The following is a 16,947-nucleotide window of genomic DNA, read 5'->3' on the forward strand; positions in this document are numbered from 1 at the left end:
AGTCAAGGCATAATATTGATAAAATTGTACTTATATTTCTTAACAGATTGCATTTTTTTCAGGTTATTCACATCCTTTTTGTTTGGATAGTTTGTAAATGTAAATATTGGCATAACTGAATGTTATTTTTTGCACTAAAACAATTTGGAGTTGTCATTATTTACTGGCTGTCATGCTATTATTTTACTGGTCCGGCCCACTTCAGATTAACCCTTTCATGAACAGTGGTCACTCCAGTGGACAGTTCTTCTCCAGCTGTTCTCTTGTATATTCATGGGTTTTGTTGTTTTAGTTCCATATCAGCCAACACAGTGGACACTTATGCACCACCCCATAATAATACACTGACATTCAGACCATGACTTTGCTGTTCAAGATAAACCTGATCTGCATTAACATGTTTGAGTGTAAATCAGTTGCTAATTGTTATGAGAATGCAATTAACAGTTTTCTTAAACGAAAAGTTTTGTTTTGTTTTGTTTTTTTGCATATCCTCCTGAAACCCAGCAATGTATTTTGTCCTCTGTAGGGGACAAAAGTTTGACAGTTTAACTAAAATGCTGTCCATTACAAATGACATTCTGTAAAAAAAAATTAATAAATAAATAAAAAATTTGTTTAAAAATGCATCTGAAAAAAACTGTTGCATTATGCAGTTTCCAATCAAGACAATTTTTTAGTGTAAAAAAGCTAAAACTGTCAATTTCCTGGGTCTCAGAGGATATTATCTTCATGAAATGAGTAGCAACTAATATTAGAATATGATAAAATGTGACCAAACGTCAGATTAGCTGCATTAAAAATGTTTTTTTATTTCCTAGTTTTCACACAGTATATCACTTTCTGATGATGGGTTTTAAATACATGTTTCTTTGCTTCAGAAATTAAACACATGGTGTCCAGCTGAGTGGACATTTTTATAACTCCACGAAAAAAGGTTCATAAAAAAATTCATTTGCGTTGTATTTTTCATGCCTAAAGAGATATAAAAACAATGAAGAAAAGAATATTGACTAAGGTTCTCATAATTCATGCATGAAAGGGTTAAATTGGGCTGAATGTGGCTCCTAGAAGAAAATGAGTTTGACACCCCTGCTTTATTCAGCAAGTGATACGGTCGGTGGATACATAGCATTGATTTGTTGGTGGTTTTGGTAAATCCTAAGTGTGTTCTGATACACAAATTCCCTCTGCTGCCGAAAAGTTGGAATATCAATATGATATAGAACCCCTTTAAAATGTCTGTAGATGTGATACATATTGCACTTCTATCCAAATATTCGGTTAAAGCCTCCTCCGCTGCAGTCTACACCAAGTTGGCGGCAAAACCTACATTTTATGCACTAGTTTTCTGTATCTACACTGGTGACTGTTACAGATTTAAGAAGAGGACTTTTTTTTTTTTTCCCTCTGTTATGTATGTGATGAAAAGAGGCTGCTGATAATGTGCTGTTGGCTGCTTTTGGAGCCAAATCCATTTCGTTACAATATGGGGAGATACTCATGGTCATTCACTAACACACACACAGGGTGGAAGCCAGTGATTTAGGACATTAGCCTGGCAAGGTTCTTTTGGCTCTGATCTCCATCAACAGTTATTCTGATTCAGAGAGGACAATAATGCAGCAGAAAGCCCTTCATCCTTATTTCCATTCCTAATCCTCTATACACATCAGAGTAATCACGTAGCTATATAATCAATATGCATATGTGCGTGGTGTACAAATCTGCTGCTTACGACTCTCAACCATTCAGATGGCATGTAACACTAATGCTTTCCCACTCTTATAACGCTCAGGTTTCTGTATGTGTACATGAGCAGCCGCCTACATGAACACACTCTCATAAACAGTCTTGGCACCTCAGTTTTTGCACATAATAACTGTGAGCTGAGTGTGAATCTGCCGACTTCTCTATTTTTTTTTACAGCCGCTGCGGGACTGGAGTAAATGCAGCGTGGAGTGGACCTGCCTCCTTTTCCGCACCCTGACCTTTCATTCGCCTTCACTTTTATGATGCATCTTTTGTCTGATGTATGTGTGTTAAAGTGAGGAGGTGTGTGTGGCTGAACAAAAGGAGTGTGAGAGTTAATATATATATATATATATGTGTACAGGGTGGGGAAGCAAAATTTACAATATTTTGAGGCAGGGATTGAAAGACAGTGTATGACCAATTAGTTTATTGAAAGTCATGAGAATTTATTTGCCACAAGAAAATTGACATAAAAGAAAATGTTTTTATTCTATGTGTCCTCCTTCTTTCTCAATAACTGCCTTCACACGCTTCCTGAAACTTGCGCAAGTGTTCCTCAGATATTGGGGTGACAACTTCTCCCATTCTTCTTTAATAGTATCTTCCAGACTTTCTCGTAATAGTTTTGCTCATAGTCATTCTCTTCTTTCCATTATAAACAGTCTTTATGGACACTCCAACTATTTTTGAAATCTCCTTTGGTGTGACGAGTGCGTTCAGCAAATCACACACTCTTAGACGTTTGCTTTCCTGATTACTCATATGGGCAAAAGTTTGTGAAAAGGTATGGATAATAGTGTTAGGTATGATTATGACATCAATATATGTTTGGTTTCAAAACAATTGACGTAGTGCCTGCTGAGAAAAAACAACTAAATGTTCATTGTAAATTTTGCTTCCCCACCCTGTATATTTGTGTTTATTTACAGTAAACACCCAAAGCCATCATTTCCTTGACCTTCCTCTTTATAACCTCAAGCCACACCTTCTGCATTCTTATTTCTAGATTACTTTTTTTTCCCCACAATATTTTTTATTGGTATTCAAGTTTTATAATGAAAGGCAAACAAAGTAAATACTAATAACCTCCTGACACCCAGTAAGTAAACATTTTCACCATTTTACATTAAATTATTGCCTTAATCGGAAACAGCATGATGCAACAGTTTTTTCAGACACTTTTTTTTTTTTTTTAATATAATGTCCTTTTCAGTGGACATTATGTAATTTTTTTAAAAATTATTTTAACCCTTTCATGCACAGAGGTCACTCCAGTGGACAGCTATTCTACAGCTGTTCTCTTGTATATTCATGGGTTTTATTGTTTTAGTTCCATATCAGCCAACACAGTGGACACTTATGCATCATCCCATACTGTGCATTTCACACCGTTACTGTAACTATGCTGTTCTTGATAAACCTGATCTGCAGTGACATGTTCTAGTGTAAATCAACAAACAAAACAGTTTTTTTTTTTTTTTTTTTGCATATTATCTCCATGAAATGAATAATAACTTGTATTACAGTATGTTAAAATGTGGGAAAACATCTGATTAGCAGCATTAAAAATGTTTTTATTGCATACTTTTCCATATCACTTTCTGATATTAGATTTAAATACATGTTTCTTTGCTTGAAAAATTAAATGCATGGGGTCCGGCTGAGTGGACAGTTTTTTAACTCCTTAAAAAAAAAAAAAAAAACTAAATCGCATGGTTTTTTCATGCCTAAAGAGCAATAAAAAAAAATACACAGATATTGTGACCAAGGTTCTCATAATTGCATGAAAGGGTTAAAGTAAAGCTGTGAAATTCTTGTCCACTACAGAGGATAAAAATGCATTGCAGGGTGTCAGGAGGATATACATAAAGAACATGAATCAAAACAACATAAAAACTCAAACACACACCCATTCACACCAGGTAAACTTGCACCATATTCTTACAAACATGTATACATATTTGTAGAAATAAAATTAAAATACTGCAGTTATAATAATAAAAAATAAAACAATAATAATTTGGATGTCATGCCCCTATATTCCAGAATTTCTAGGTTACTTTGATTATTTTCCCCGTTTACAAAACCTATGGAGCTGCAAAATGTATTGTTTCAAACAGACTATTCCACATTGTTGATAATCGCACTGCACAACTGGGAAGTAATACGGTACGTTCCATTTATTTAATGCCTTCCATTCACTAGAAGACTTCGAAAACACTTGAAAACACACTGATAAGACTAAAAGAGTGACCCCACTCTCACATCTAAAGATAATGGTCCAAATCCACAAGAAATGGACTGAATTTCATCACATTTGGACATGAAAATGCTCTGTTTTAAGGACCTACATTAGATGCTGGTGCAAACACGACCATAAAGTTTGCAACAGAGTGTGGTTGGATTAACTAAGCAGAGCCTTTTATAGAGTTTGAGGCTTTTCTACGTGTTTACAGACTGGTCAATGTGTGTAGCTTTTGTTCTTTTCATATTCAATTGAGAATCCACAATCAAAAAACAAAGAAGTTGTTTTTCATTCTTTCGATTGTACGCACAAATTAAAAATTGGAAATAAGCAAATGGACCAAATGCCGGGTTTCATGTTGACATTTTTGATATCTGATTTGGTATGACCCAGAAGTTACTGACTTCTTTGTGTGTTTCATAAAGTGGCTTCTACTTAGATTGGCTACCATGGCCGCGCTGTATTAGACAACACAACAATACCAGGAAGATCTTGGCGATTTTTTCTGTTGTCATGTTGTAGTTTACTGCCTCCAAAATTCTCCATTACCGCAGAATGCATTAGGCAGAATACTAGCAAAGCCATGATTGTCCAGCTCAACACACAAAGAAGTCAGTAACTTCCGGGTCATACCAAATCAGATATCAAAAATGTCAACAGAAAATAAAAACGCCTTTAAATTTTGAGAATATGTTCTTAGGTAAACAACCCGGTGGTATAAAAGGATTTTGTAAAACATATCTGTGGAATATCATGTTGATTGCCAGCAAAAAAGTGATCACTAGGAAACGGTTGACAGACAAGACACCCTCACTGGACGAACGGAAGGACCTTGTTAAAGAAATCGCTCAAATGGAAGAACTCACCTTTACACTAAGACTGGACCATGACAAATTCAAGGACTGCTGGAGACTGTGGATAGACTTTATAAATACTTAAAAAGAACAGACTTGACACCCATTGTTCAACTGCTACTCAATTGTTCTCTTTGTTTTTTTTTTGTTTGTTTGTTTTTTGTCTTGTTTAATAAAAAAACGAAACTATCTTGCATTGTAAACCAAATAAAAACTTGAATTAAAAAAAAAAAAAAAAATGTCAACATGAAACCTGACATTTGGTCCATTTGCTTTGTTCCAATTCTTAATTTGTGCGTACAATCAAGACAATGAAAAACAACTCATTTTTTGATTTTTGATTTGTACATGAATAATAAAATAACGAGTCATTTTTTAGCTTTCCGGTTATGGATTCTCAATTGGACACGAAAAGAACAAATGATACACGGATTCTGATCCATTATGAAAACTGTTTTGTGCATCCTCATTTGCAGGGATGCGGCCACAATCACAAACCAACTTTGATGTATTTTGCATCTTTTCAGTGATGCACAAATATATCAACTGAAGATCAGACTAATCTCGTAAGATGACATTTTATCATTGTATTCATTGTTGTTTCATTTTTAGGATTTAATTAGTTTCATACTGTGATGAAAGACTTTGAACGAGTTCGGCTTTTTCATATAAAAGATTTCTTTGTTATTTGGGAACAAAGGGGGACGATAACAAAATTAAAAAAAGAGGGAAAACATCAGTAGCAGCTATCAACCAAAATGTTATTTATGCATCAGCATTAGCCCAGACCTTCGCAATCAGTGCATCCTTATGTCTGTTGTTTTTCTTGTATTTCACATCTATAACATAATGTACTGAAATATCTGTCAAAATAATCCAGTTTAGTTTTAGTTTAGTTTATTTTGAATATGCAACAAAACAAAGTAATCCTACTTAGTCTTTACAAATGAAACAGATTATAAGAAAACAAAACAAACTAGAAGCACTCGGAGAGCGCAGACCTCCGCCAAGGCTGATCAGTGCCCCCCCCCCCCCCCCCCCGATCACCACCAAAATGTAATCATTTCTTCCTTATCCCATTTCCAACAAACCCTGAAAATTTCATCCAAATCTGTCCATAACTTTTTGAGTTATGTTGCACACTAACAGACAGACAAACAAACAGACAAACAAACAAACCCTGGCAAAAACATAACCTCCTTGGCGGAGGTAACAAACAAAAAACAAAAACCTATACATATACGTGCTCATTCGAAAAGGAGTGAGAGGAAGTATTACTTATTAAATCCCACCCCTTCTCCACAAAACAGTCTATCGTTTAGCTTCATATATATATATATATATATATATATATATATATATATATATATATATATATATATATATATATATGATATATGAATAATGGCATGTTGAAGTACTTGCTTAGACCTACAATTTGAGCTATTATGGTTGCTGTTAAATTAATTTTTAAAAACAGATATGGAATGATAAGTATTGCTGCACAGTGCTTTCTCACTCTGATACTCGCTTGGCCAGGACCATATCACAGCTCAAGGAAAACTCATGGTAATTTGACAGCAATATCACCTGAGAAGTCATTCATTAAGTTTGAAAACAAGAGACTGTGGACCTAAATTGCCCACTTCTTCCTAATAACTGAACAGGCTGAACAAGACTATAAACAAAAACTACAACTCCCAAGGTGCATTTCACAACCAACTGCTGAGTTCAATGTCCTTTATTTTAGGCCCTGACAGAAGTTGAGAGCTAAAGAGTATTGACGAAACTGAAAACACAACCCGCAAGTTAAATCAATCCACTTTTAAAGCCTCGCTCAGGTTTGATGGTGCAGTGTCTGTTCTGCTCTGATTCAGGCGTCGGACCGGCTTCGTCCTCATAGCAACAGCATCCAAGGCTGTCATGTATTTCATCTTCTGCCAAGTCAAATGGATGAACAAAACACAAATGAAACACCAAATGTTAAATATTTGAAACTGGTGACTGGTTGGGGGTTTGGAGGGTTGTGATTCCGGTTCCTTACCCGGTCCAGGTGGCATTTGTTCTATTTCTACACCCCCATCCCCTCTCTCTGCCTGTGTTTCCTGTCTCCTGTCTTTTGTTGGGTTCTGGTCGCTACCCAGTCGGTTCCAGAAGTACCAGATCACGAGTTCCATGTATGTGCAAGGCTATTACATGTTTTCCTTTTTATAACAGATAAGAAATATTTAACCCTTCCATGCATGACGTCCGTATTTGTGGACACATAGTTGGACTCACTTTCCAAAGGGTTCTAAAGGTAATATTGTCCAAACCACATGGGTTCAGTCTGTATAGACCAGGGGTGTCAAACTCATTTTAGTTCAGGGGCCACATTAACCCTTTCATGCACAAATTATGAGAACCTTAATCAAATTTTTTTCCTGAGTGTTTTTATTCCTCTTTAGGTATGAAAAAAAACAATGTGACTGAAAATTTTCTTTTGAAAAATAAATAAAAATAAATAAATAAAATAAAAATAATTGAAAAAAAAAAAGCTTTAAAAAAATAATACTGAAAAAAAAAATTCTTATAAACCTATTTTTCATGAAGTTGCAAAAATGTCCACTCAGCTGGACACCACACATTTAATTTTTGACGCACAGAAACATGTATTTACTGATAAATTGTGTGAAAACTATGGGGAGGGCTTGTAATTCTGGGGGTTAGGAGGTCAGGAGAGATCTACATAATGTTACCAATTCATGTCAGAAAAGATATGTAGTGTCTTAAAACGTTAATAAAGATGTGTGTTAAAAAAAAAAAAAAAAAAAAAAACACAACGAAAAGAACAACAAAATCCATGAATATACAAGACAACAGCTGTAGAATAGTTGTCCGCTGTAGTGACTACTATGCATGAAAGGGTTAATCCCAAATTCACCTCAAGTGGGCCAGACCAGTAAAACAGTAGCATAATAACCTGTAAATAATGACGACTCCAAATTTTCCTTTTTGTTTTACTGCAATCAAAATTAAATTATGAAAATATGTGCAGTTACAAAGTATCCAAACAAAACGATGTGGATAACCTGAAAAAACTGAAATTTCTTGAGAAAAAGAAGTGCAATTTTAACAATATTACACCTCAACTTACCATTTATACCTGCGTATTACAGATTGGATCTACAAAGGCACAACATATTTAATAACAGGAAGAATAATGTTAAAATTTCACTTTCAAAAGTTCAGGTTTTTCACATTTTATTGTTAAAGGACAGTTTGTAAATGTTAATATTTTCATAATTTAATGTAAGTTTTTACACTAAAACTAAGAGAAAAATTTGGAGTTCATTATTTATAGGTGTAATGTAATATTATGTTTTTCACATTAAACTAAGAACATTTGGAGTCATTATTTATAGGTTATTTTGCTATTATTTTAGTTGAGATCACATTGTTCTGTATGTGGAACCTCAACTAAAACGAGTTTGACATCCTTGATTGTTAATATCTTAAGTGTAATTTTTGCGGTTTGCAAATTCATCGCGCGGGCCAGACTGGAACCTTTGGCGGGCCGGATTTGGCCCCTGGGCCGCATGTTTGACACCCCTGGTATAGACCCTCAGACATACAATGAACTAAAGGATCATCTGAGTTTTAGAATGTGGACTGATCTGTGATGTCATAAAGTTAACCTCTTCAGACTCAGACATGGGTTTACTGTCCATGTTTATGGGCAAGAGTGTCACAGCTTTATAAAAAAAAAAAAAACCTGTCCACTGCAAAAGGACATTCCATAAAATTTTTAAAAACTGCATCTGAAACTGTTGCATCACAATGTTTCCAATATCGACAATTATTGACTTAAAAAAAGCCCAAACTTGTACTTTCCTGGGTCTGAGAAGGTTAAATATCGTCTTAATAAAACCATATTTTGAAAAACATTCAAAATGCATTTCAACTTCATCCTAATTTTGCGAAATAAAATCAATCTAAAAAAAAAATCTAGATACTTTTGTCATAATTCGTGCATGAAAGGGTTAAGATGGATGGTTTGAGAAAGCACTGTTGCTACCAGATGAGTTCAGGAAACTAATAACACTGGGTTACAAAAAAATGTTTTTTGCAAGTTGTCTAGGTTTTTTCAACTGAATTAGGACCATTTTGCACCGCTAAATCCAAAAATGACATCTGTTTTTCTCAATCAGGTCAGGTTTTTTTGCTAATTTGATTTTGAAAAATTTGATCTTCTCACAAAATTGATTACATTTTTGTGACTTTATCAGTTGATTTTTTTATATAGTTCTCACCCAAAATAGGTTTTAAGAGAAAAAAAAACATTTTCTAACAGGATGTATTTATTATTTATTATGTATTCACCGCAGATGTAGCAGAATACGTCAGACTTATTTTTGCAAGATCTTCCAGTCGAAGCCATTTCATTCACCTGTAATATTTAAAAAAACATTTATCATAAATTGACAAAAGTAAAATCTTCAGAACTCGTTTATTGCAAGAAATATGAAACAATTTTGTATCATATGATGTGAAAATGCCCATAAATGTAAGCAAAAATGTTAAAAAGCCAATATGTAGCATAGTTCAGAAAGTTGACCTGATTGAGCAACATTAATGTGATTTTTGGATTCAGCACACCAAAATTATCCTAAATCAGCTCAAAAAACTTCAACAATAAATTTGTTGTTGACCAGTGTAATTAATTACATAATAATAATTATACTATTCATACTTCATTCATACTACTCTATGAGAAGTATTTAGTATTACACACTCATAATCATCAGCAAGAACGAAAAGTAAAGTGTTTGATCAGTTCTAAAATATTAGAAACATGCAATAAGTCTGGTTTTATTCTGCTGCAATTACTGTGTAATATTATATGTTGGTAATTTTAGATTGCATTTATTTTTATCAATCGCAGTGTACAGTACATAAACAGATGTATGTTCTGAATGACAATAGTAAAGCTATTTACATAGAAACATGTCTCTGACACTTTATGTCCAGGTAGACTTGCCGTATCCAAGATGATAGTCTATCTTGTGCATGCCAAATCTAAATCTGGCAGAATTTGAATAGTTTTTCTCTAAACCGTAGACATGTAAAATAACTTTTACACGTTTTTATCATTTCTTACTAAAATTATATTATTTCTATGCTCAGAACACTTTTTGAAGATTGGTTTAGTGTGCAGTAAATTGAAATGTTGGCGCGCAAGTTGTGACATAGTTTTGTGTATGCGGGTGACCTAGCTGGAACTGTTTTGGCATTTCCAGAACCGACTGGGTAGTGACAGTTCTTGTATTGAGGCACAACATGACCCCAGATGAAAATACAAACAGGTGACAAATGAAAGAAAAGGCATGATGGGATTGGTTTCTTCCAAGACGCTCCCACTCATAAGGCATGAGATGTCACAGAATGGATCAATGAATGAGATAAGGCAGCATACAACGGACCTTACCACAACTGTTTTTTTCCTTTAATTTGTCTAGATACAGTCATGGAAAAAATTATTAGACCACCTTTGTTTTCTTCAGTTTTTTGTTCATTTTAATGCCTGGCACAACTAAAGCTACATTTGTTTGGACAAATATAATGACAACCACAAAAATAGCTCATAAGAGTTTAATTTCAGAGCTGATATCTTAAAAAAAAAAAAAAAAAAAAAGGGTAAATAAAGTAAACGTAGGTCTGTTTCTATTGTCTGTCTTTTCCACCTCTAAAAACAGGCAACATTAGAACAGTTAACAGATCTGCGACTTCAAACTAAACTCACAGACATTAAGATACTGTATTTTTCTCTTTTGATTTAGTTGATTTAGTGATTATATTTCATTTAATGGTCAAATATATTACAATTACAGATTAAAACACAATAGATTGGTTAACGTGGACCTTTATTATGAGCTGTTTGTGAGAACCATGATGCATCATGGGACAGAAAAGTCCAAAGAGATGTGGAGTGCACTGCAAATATTTCAGTCTTTTGTGCAGTAGCTGGAAGTTTTTGGTTGTTTAATGTTTAAGATGACATGTTTAAGAACCTACAGTCGCGGAAAAATTATTAGACCACCTTTGTTTTCTTCAATTTCTTGTTCATTTTAATGCCTGGTACAACTAAAGGTACATTTGTTTGGACAAATATAATGATAACAACAAAAATAGCTCATAAGAGTTTAATTTCAGAATTGATATCTAACCATTTTCCATGTTTTTTTTGCCGATAACCAAAATCACTTCAGTTCTTACATCAATATCTATGGCATTGTACTGACAAAAACAGTGCTTTAAGGCATTCCATGTTTTCTTTTCTGTCTGTTTTAGTCACATGATACACACAGGAGTTAGTATGTGATTGCATAACCATTGTTTTTGATGACTTTTGATGGTCTAACAATTTTTTTCCACAACTGTATATGTGTAGCAATAAGATAATTGTTTACTAGAATCTTTAATAATATAGATTCACTATTTGCTAACATTTTTTTTTTTATTCATTTAATGCAAATTTTAAAAACTTGTCACCTGATATTAATTAAAAGTAGATCAGTACTTATCAATGTATTATTAATGTCAACTGAAATTAAATATTTTACCATGACAGATTTTTCAGTTACATTATGAGCTGATCATAATCATCCAAAACTGTATATTGTTGGAATTAATGACTGTTTCCACCGCTTACATCCATGATAACAACCACAACATTCAGTCTATGAAGAGAGCTCTTTCTGTTTTTCCCCTGAAAGTTGTAACCCTCTGGAGTCTCTTCTGATCCTACAAAACAGTGGGCAACACTAGCTACTGTTGGCTTAGAAATGGAGTCAGGTGGGTGCTCAGCTGGTAAAGCATGTACCATGTAGGCCAAGGCATCACCACAGCAGCCTGGCTTCCATTTAACCCCTTCCTTCCCACCTAATTTGTGCTAATTTTCACCTATTTATCAAACCAAGTTTCAAAACTTATAATTGAAGAACAACACCAAATTGAAAGATCATAACCTTTAGTCTAAAAAAAATGTCCATTTTTATGTATGCGGTTAAAATACAACCTGAAATACACACACTAGTCCCATTATCTTCAACTGCTATCCACATGATTCTTTCACTGTTTAAGTTTTGGTGCTCAGCAATGCTGTATAATAAACTTAGCGACTCAATTACAGAGAATATAAGCTTTCTAACAAGGTTTTAATGAAGAAACTTAAATGTACTGAACACAAAATGGTAGCTGGAATGTAGGGGTTTCGCCTGATGCCATTTTCTGCATGTCATTCCCATACTCTTTTTCCCCATTATATGTCAACAATAATAAGAACCCCCCCCCAAAAAAAAAACAAACAAAAAAAACAAAAACAAATGTAAAATGCAGTTACCTAATGTCTAAATGTCTAACACTGACCAGGTATGAGCGCACCTGGTACTCTAGAAGCACAATACATTTTTTATCATTAACTCAGTAATTAATTGATTTTAACCGAGAGAGAAAATTGTACTGGGATTAAAAATCACGTAAAAGAATTAAAGCTGTGTTCATTAAAAGCAACAAAAGATCATTTATTTATTTCAGATAAATGTCTTAAATTACTACTACTCTTAAAGTAGTAGTGCCCCTCTGCTGGGATATTATGCAAACCATTTCTTCAATCTCATTTACAGTTAAATTATATTTTAAGAAAAACATGTTGATCATTTTCCATTATAGGGAAAAAAAACCATTAAAAACAAAACTATATCCATTTACTTACTTCTTTACATTATTTATAGTACTTCTATTTTTTCCTCTTTCTTTTTCTTCTTTTCCGTGAGCATTATTGATACCCTTTTTTTCTTTAATAAAAAAACAACAAAAAACTAGAAGCACTCGGAGAGCGCAGACCTCCGCCAAGGCAGATCAGTGCCCTGGATTTGGATGAAAATTTCAGGAAATGTTGATACGGGCACAAGGAACAAATGATTAAATTTTGGTGGTGATCGGGGGTGATGGGGGGGCCACGGGGGTCCACTGATCTGTCTTGGCGGAGGTCTGCGCTGTCTTTTCTAGAAAAGCACTCGGAGAGCGCAGACCTCCGCCAAGGCAGATCAGTGGGCCTCCGTGGCCCCCCCACCACCACCTATCACCACCAAAATTTAATCATTTGTTCCTTGTGCCCGTATCAACATTTCCTGAAATTTTCATCCAAATCCGTCCGTAACTTTTTGAGTTATCTTGCACACAAACAGACAGGCAAACCAACGCCGACAAAAACATAACCTCCTTGGTGGAGGTAAAAAAAAGAGAACAGTGTACTTTGCACCAATGATGTCCTGTATAATATCTTATGAGACTGTTCTGAATAAAAATTTGAATTAAAAAAACAAACAAACACAAAACTATGACTAGCATTAAAAAAAAAAAAAAAGAGTCTGATCCTGTTTGGCATAACCTGAAATACTTTAACATCAATGTGGATCTGACTGGTGCAGCATTTGATAAAAGAACATTAACCAAATCTTATAAGACTTCCATATTCATTTGCAGCTGAAGGTCTAATAAAAACCAACCAAACCAAACACAATGTGGTGATTTTGCAGCGCTGGAGTCTGTAGTGAAGACACCTGAGTGAGTCATTTCCCTCTTGTATCAATGGATCCAACAGCCTCAAGGAAGACAAAGGGTTAAGGACCAAACTGCTGATGGCGTTTGTGTTACCTTGTCCTGCAGCAGGCTGTTGCTGGCTCTGCGGCTGACTGCCCACTGAGCTGCTGGCGTAAAGAGACAGGATGGAGTCTTTAGACAGAAGCTTCTTCTCCTCAGCCTTCGTGGTGGCGGTGGTCGAGGTAGAGGAAGAGGAGGAAGAGGAGTCTGAGTGAGGAGGCGCTGTACTGGCACCAGACTGTGAAGGAGACAGAAAGGGAGAGAAACAACGTATTTTAATACTGCATTAAAAAGGTATATAGACAATGACAGGGAAAGATTTGATATAAAATGTTGATAAATATCTGGCTTACGGAAGAAATATAATCATCACTTTTATTAGCAAATGTGTTCATATTCCATAGAAAACTCAGAAAACAATCTTTACATTTTTAAACATTTATTCATATATCAAACGGGAATATTCCCGAATACGATCAAGAGATTTTCATTTAAGTGCACAGAGAATATTTTGCATTTCCCATGAAAGCAAAAAGAAATTAGAACAGGAGAGGATGAAATGAAATCATGTCAGTCACGTCAAGGTCTGTACAGAGGGAGAAGGAATGGAACTGAAACACTCCAAACTCATCCAGTTTTTTTTTTTTTTTTTAATAATTTACACACATGCAGTACAAGACTAAAAACAAAATAGTTTTATGAGTTAAACCAGGAGTTATCAGTATAATGTTGATTTATAAATCTAACTAGACATTTAAAGCCTGTATTTGCTACTACACTTTAGATACTCATTACTTTCGACATAATTCACTTTGTACAGGTACTGAGGTTCATTATTCTTTCCATTAGTCCATTTGATCACAGTGACTTGATTCACAGAGAGTGGCATTTGTGGCATCATGACCCACTGGGGGGAAACACAGTTGATAACAGCACATCACTTCTGGTTCCAGTATGTGTCATTTTGCATTGGAGTTTTTAATATAACATCAGATTTACACCAGTTTTGGATGATTATGATCAGTTCAGTAACGTAACTGAAAAATGTATCATGGTACAATATTTCATTTCAGTTGACATTAATAATACATTGATAAGTACTGATCTACTTTTAATTAATATCAGGTGACAAGTTGTTTTTTTTTAATTAAATGAATTTAAAAAAAAAAAAAAAGTGAATAGTGAATCTATAGTATTGAAGATTCTAGTAAACAATTATGTTATTGCTACATATATACAGTTGCAGAAAAAATTATTAGACCATCAAAAGTCATCAAAAACAATGGTTATGCAATCCAGTACTAACTCCTGTGTGTATCATGTGACTAAAACAGACAGAAAAGAAAACATGGAATGCCTTAAAAGCACTGTTTTTGTCAGTACAGTGCCATAGATATTGATGTAAGAACTGAAGTGATTTTGGTTATTATCAAGAAAACCATGGAAAATGGTTAGATATCAGCTCTGAAATTAAACTCTTATGAGCTATTTTTGTTGTTATCATTATATTTGTCCAAACAAATGTACCTTTAGTTATACCAGGTATTAAAATGAACAAGAAACTGAAGAAAACAAGGGCGGTCTAATAATTTTTTCCACGACTGTAAGTTATGTGCATATACTGTATGAGTAAGAACACGATTAAAAATAAAATTATCTCTATTATAACAGACAATAGAGATAAACCTTCATTCAACATGGATACTAAATCAGGGTTTTGCTTATATACATGCAAATTCTCAGCACCGCTGTAAAAAAAAACCCTAAAAAACACTGACTTTGAAGTAATGTGTGATGTGCTAAATTTTATTACAAGTTGTTAGCCGCTACTTAACCAACCTGACTATTGCTTTAGACGTCATAATACAACCTCCTCCCTCCCTTCCCTCTCTGCCTACACTACTGAAGTAAAAGGCCTGGAATCCATATAGAATGGAAAGGGAACATTGTAGAACCGGGCGCATACTGTAGTGGTGTTTTCACACTGATAGAGAACCGTGCTGGTGCCGATTCCCGCACCTAATCTTGAACCAGCTGACGTGTTCACACCGAAAGTCAGAGCATTCAGAAACTGAAAATTTGGCAGAGAAACCGAGCTGTAATATTCTGTGTTGCATTAAATAAAAACCATCTATTGAGAGTTCTGTGTCATCTTTATTGCCGCTCGTACATTCACTTGTAGACATGTAGTTTTTCTCCTACAACCTATCCCATCATGCATCAGTCCTACTACCTCTACAGTAAGTGTCAAGGGACAAAACAGTAGCAATGAACACTACACAGTCAAGCACTTCAGTTCCTAGTGCAGTGTTTTTCAACCTTGGGGTCGGGACCCCACATGGGGTCACCTGGAATTCAAATGAGGTTGCCTGAAATTTCTAGCAATTGATAAAAATAAAAAAAAAAACCTTACTAATAAAATAATATATGATGGTGAGCTGACAGAGACAATCCCAATACATACAAGACATGACAAACTGTGAAGCTGAAACTGAAGCACTGTGGTACTGTTTATCTTTCAAATGTTCACTGTGGTCGGTTTCAGATGCTGCAGCTCTTTCATGATTCATAGTTTGAGTTCTTGTTTGTTCAGTATTAATTGTCAGCCTTGTAAATCCAGGCTGGACTGACTGTACATATCCTGACCAAGGAAAATAAAATTCTCACTTTGTGCAGTAATCTACACCTGGCTTTTCTGCCTCTGTCCATAATAATATACATTATATAGACTCAATGTCATCTCAAATTTAAATTTATAGCAACATAGTATAGCAAACTATTACATGATCAAAGACAAATTAATTTTAACAAAAAAAAAGTCTCCGTTTTCAGTGTCTGGGGTCGCCGGAAATTTGTGATGTTAAAATGGGGTCACGAGCCAAAAAAGGTTGGGAACCACTGTCCTAGTGCAACTGATGTGGGAACCAGGTCCGACACCGGGCTGGCCGGTCTGAAAACAGCTAAAGAACCTGTCAGCTTTTATTCTGAGGTAACTGGTTTTGGGGGTACTTAAATGAGGTAACTAGGTCAAGATAAGTAGAATCTGGTGATTGGTAAGCTGCAATTTGTCTTTTTTCCCCCTACAAAACTCACCAGAAGTCACAACTTAATGGGTTATTTTGCAAAATTTTCCTCCAGGGGACCATGCTCCTGGACCCCCTAGTGTTGCTAGGTTACTGACACAACACCGCTGCAACAAACATAACTAGGGGAAACACTGCTAAATGATCTATATCTGCCACTGTGACTGTAATTTGGAAATGTGTGTATATTTGTTTTTGTTGGATGACTGATACTGTTATTTGATGTTGTTTATTTATTTACTGCTGGTTGTAAATCAACCCCCCCCTCCCCCCTTGTTATCTTGTTTTGTATGTAAATAGGGTAGGCATAAATAAGCTGTTGCTTCTGCCTACACCTTTTCGCCCATGTTTAATATAGAAATCCAAA

At 34.9% G+C, this 16,947-nt stretch overlaps 1 protein-coding gene across 5 annotated transcripts in view; it reads right to left on the reverse strand.

Annotated features, from left to right (window-relative positions):
• The window catches only part of LOC115434057 (stromal membrane-associated protein 1-like), a 255,969-nt gene that overhangs the window by 26,682 nt on the left and 212,340 nt on the right, over positions 1 to 16,947 (reverse strand). For all 5 annotated transcript variants that reach the window (XM_030155725.1, XM_030155722.1, XM_030155724.1 and 2 more), the window contains one exon: positions 13,552 to 13,735. In XM_030155725.1, coding sequence (XP_030011585.1) covers positions 13,552 to 13,735 — 184 coding nt within the window. The remainder of the gene's footprint in view (positions 1 to 13,551; positions 13,736 to 16,947) is intronic.

The sequence above is a fragment of the Sphaeramia orbicularis genome, chromosome 15 (genome assembly GCF_902148855.1).
Source record: "Sphaeramia orbicularis chromosome 15, fSphaOr1.1, whole genome shotgun sequence".
In the NCBI taxonomy this organism is placed as follows: domain Eukaryota; kingdom Metazoa; phylum Chordata; class Actinopteri; order Kurtiformes; family Apogonidae; genus Sphaeramia; species Sphaeramia orbicularis.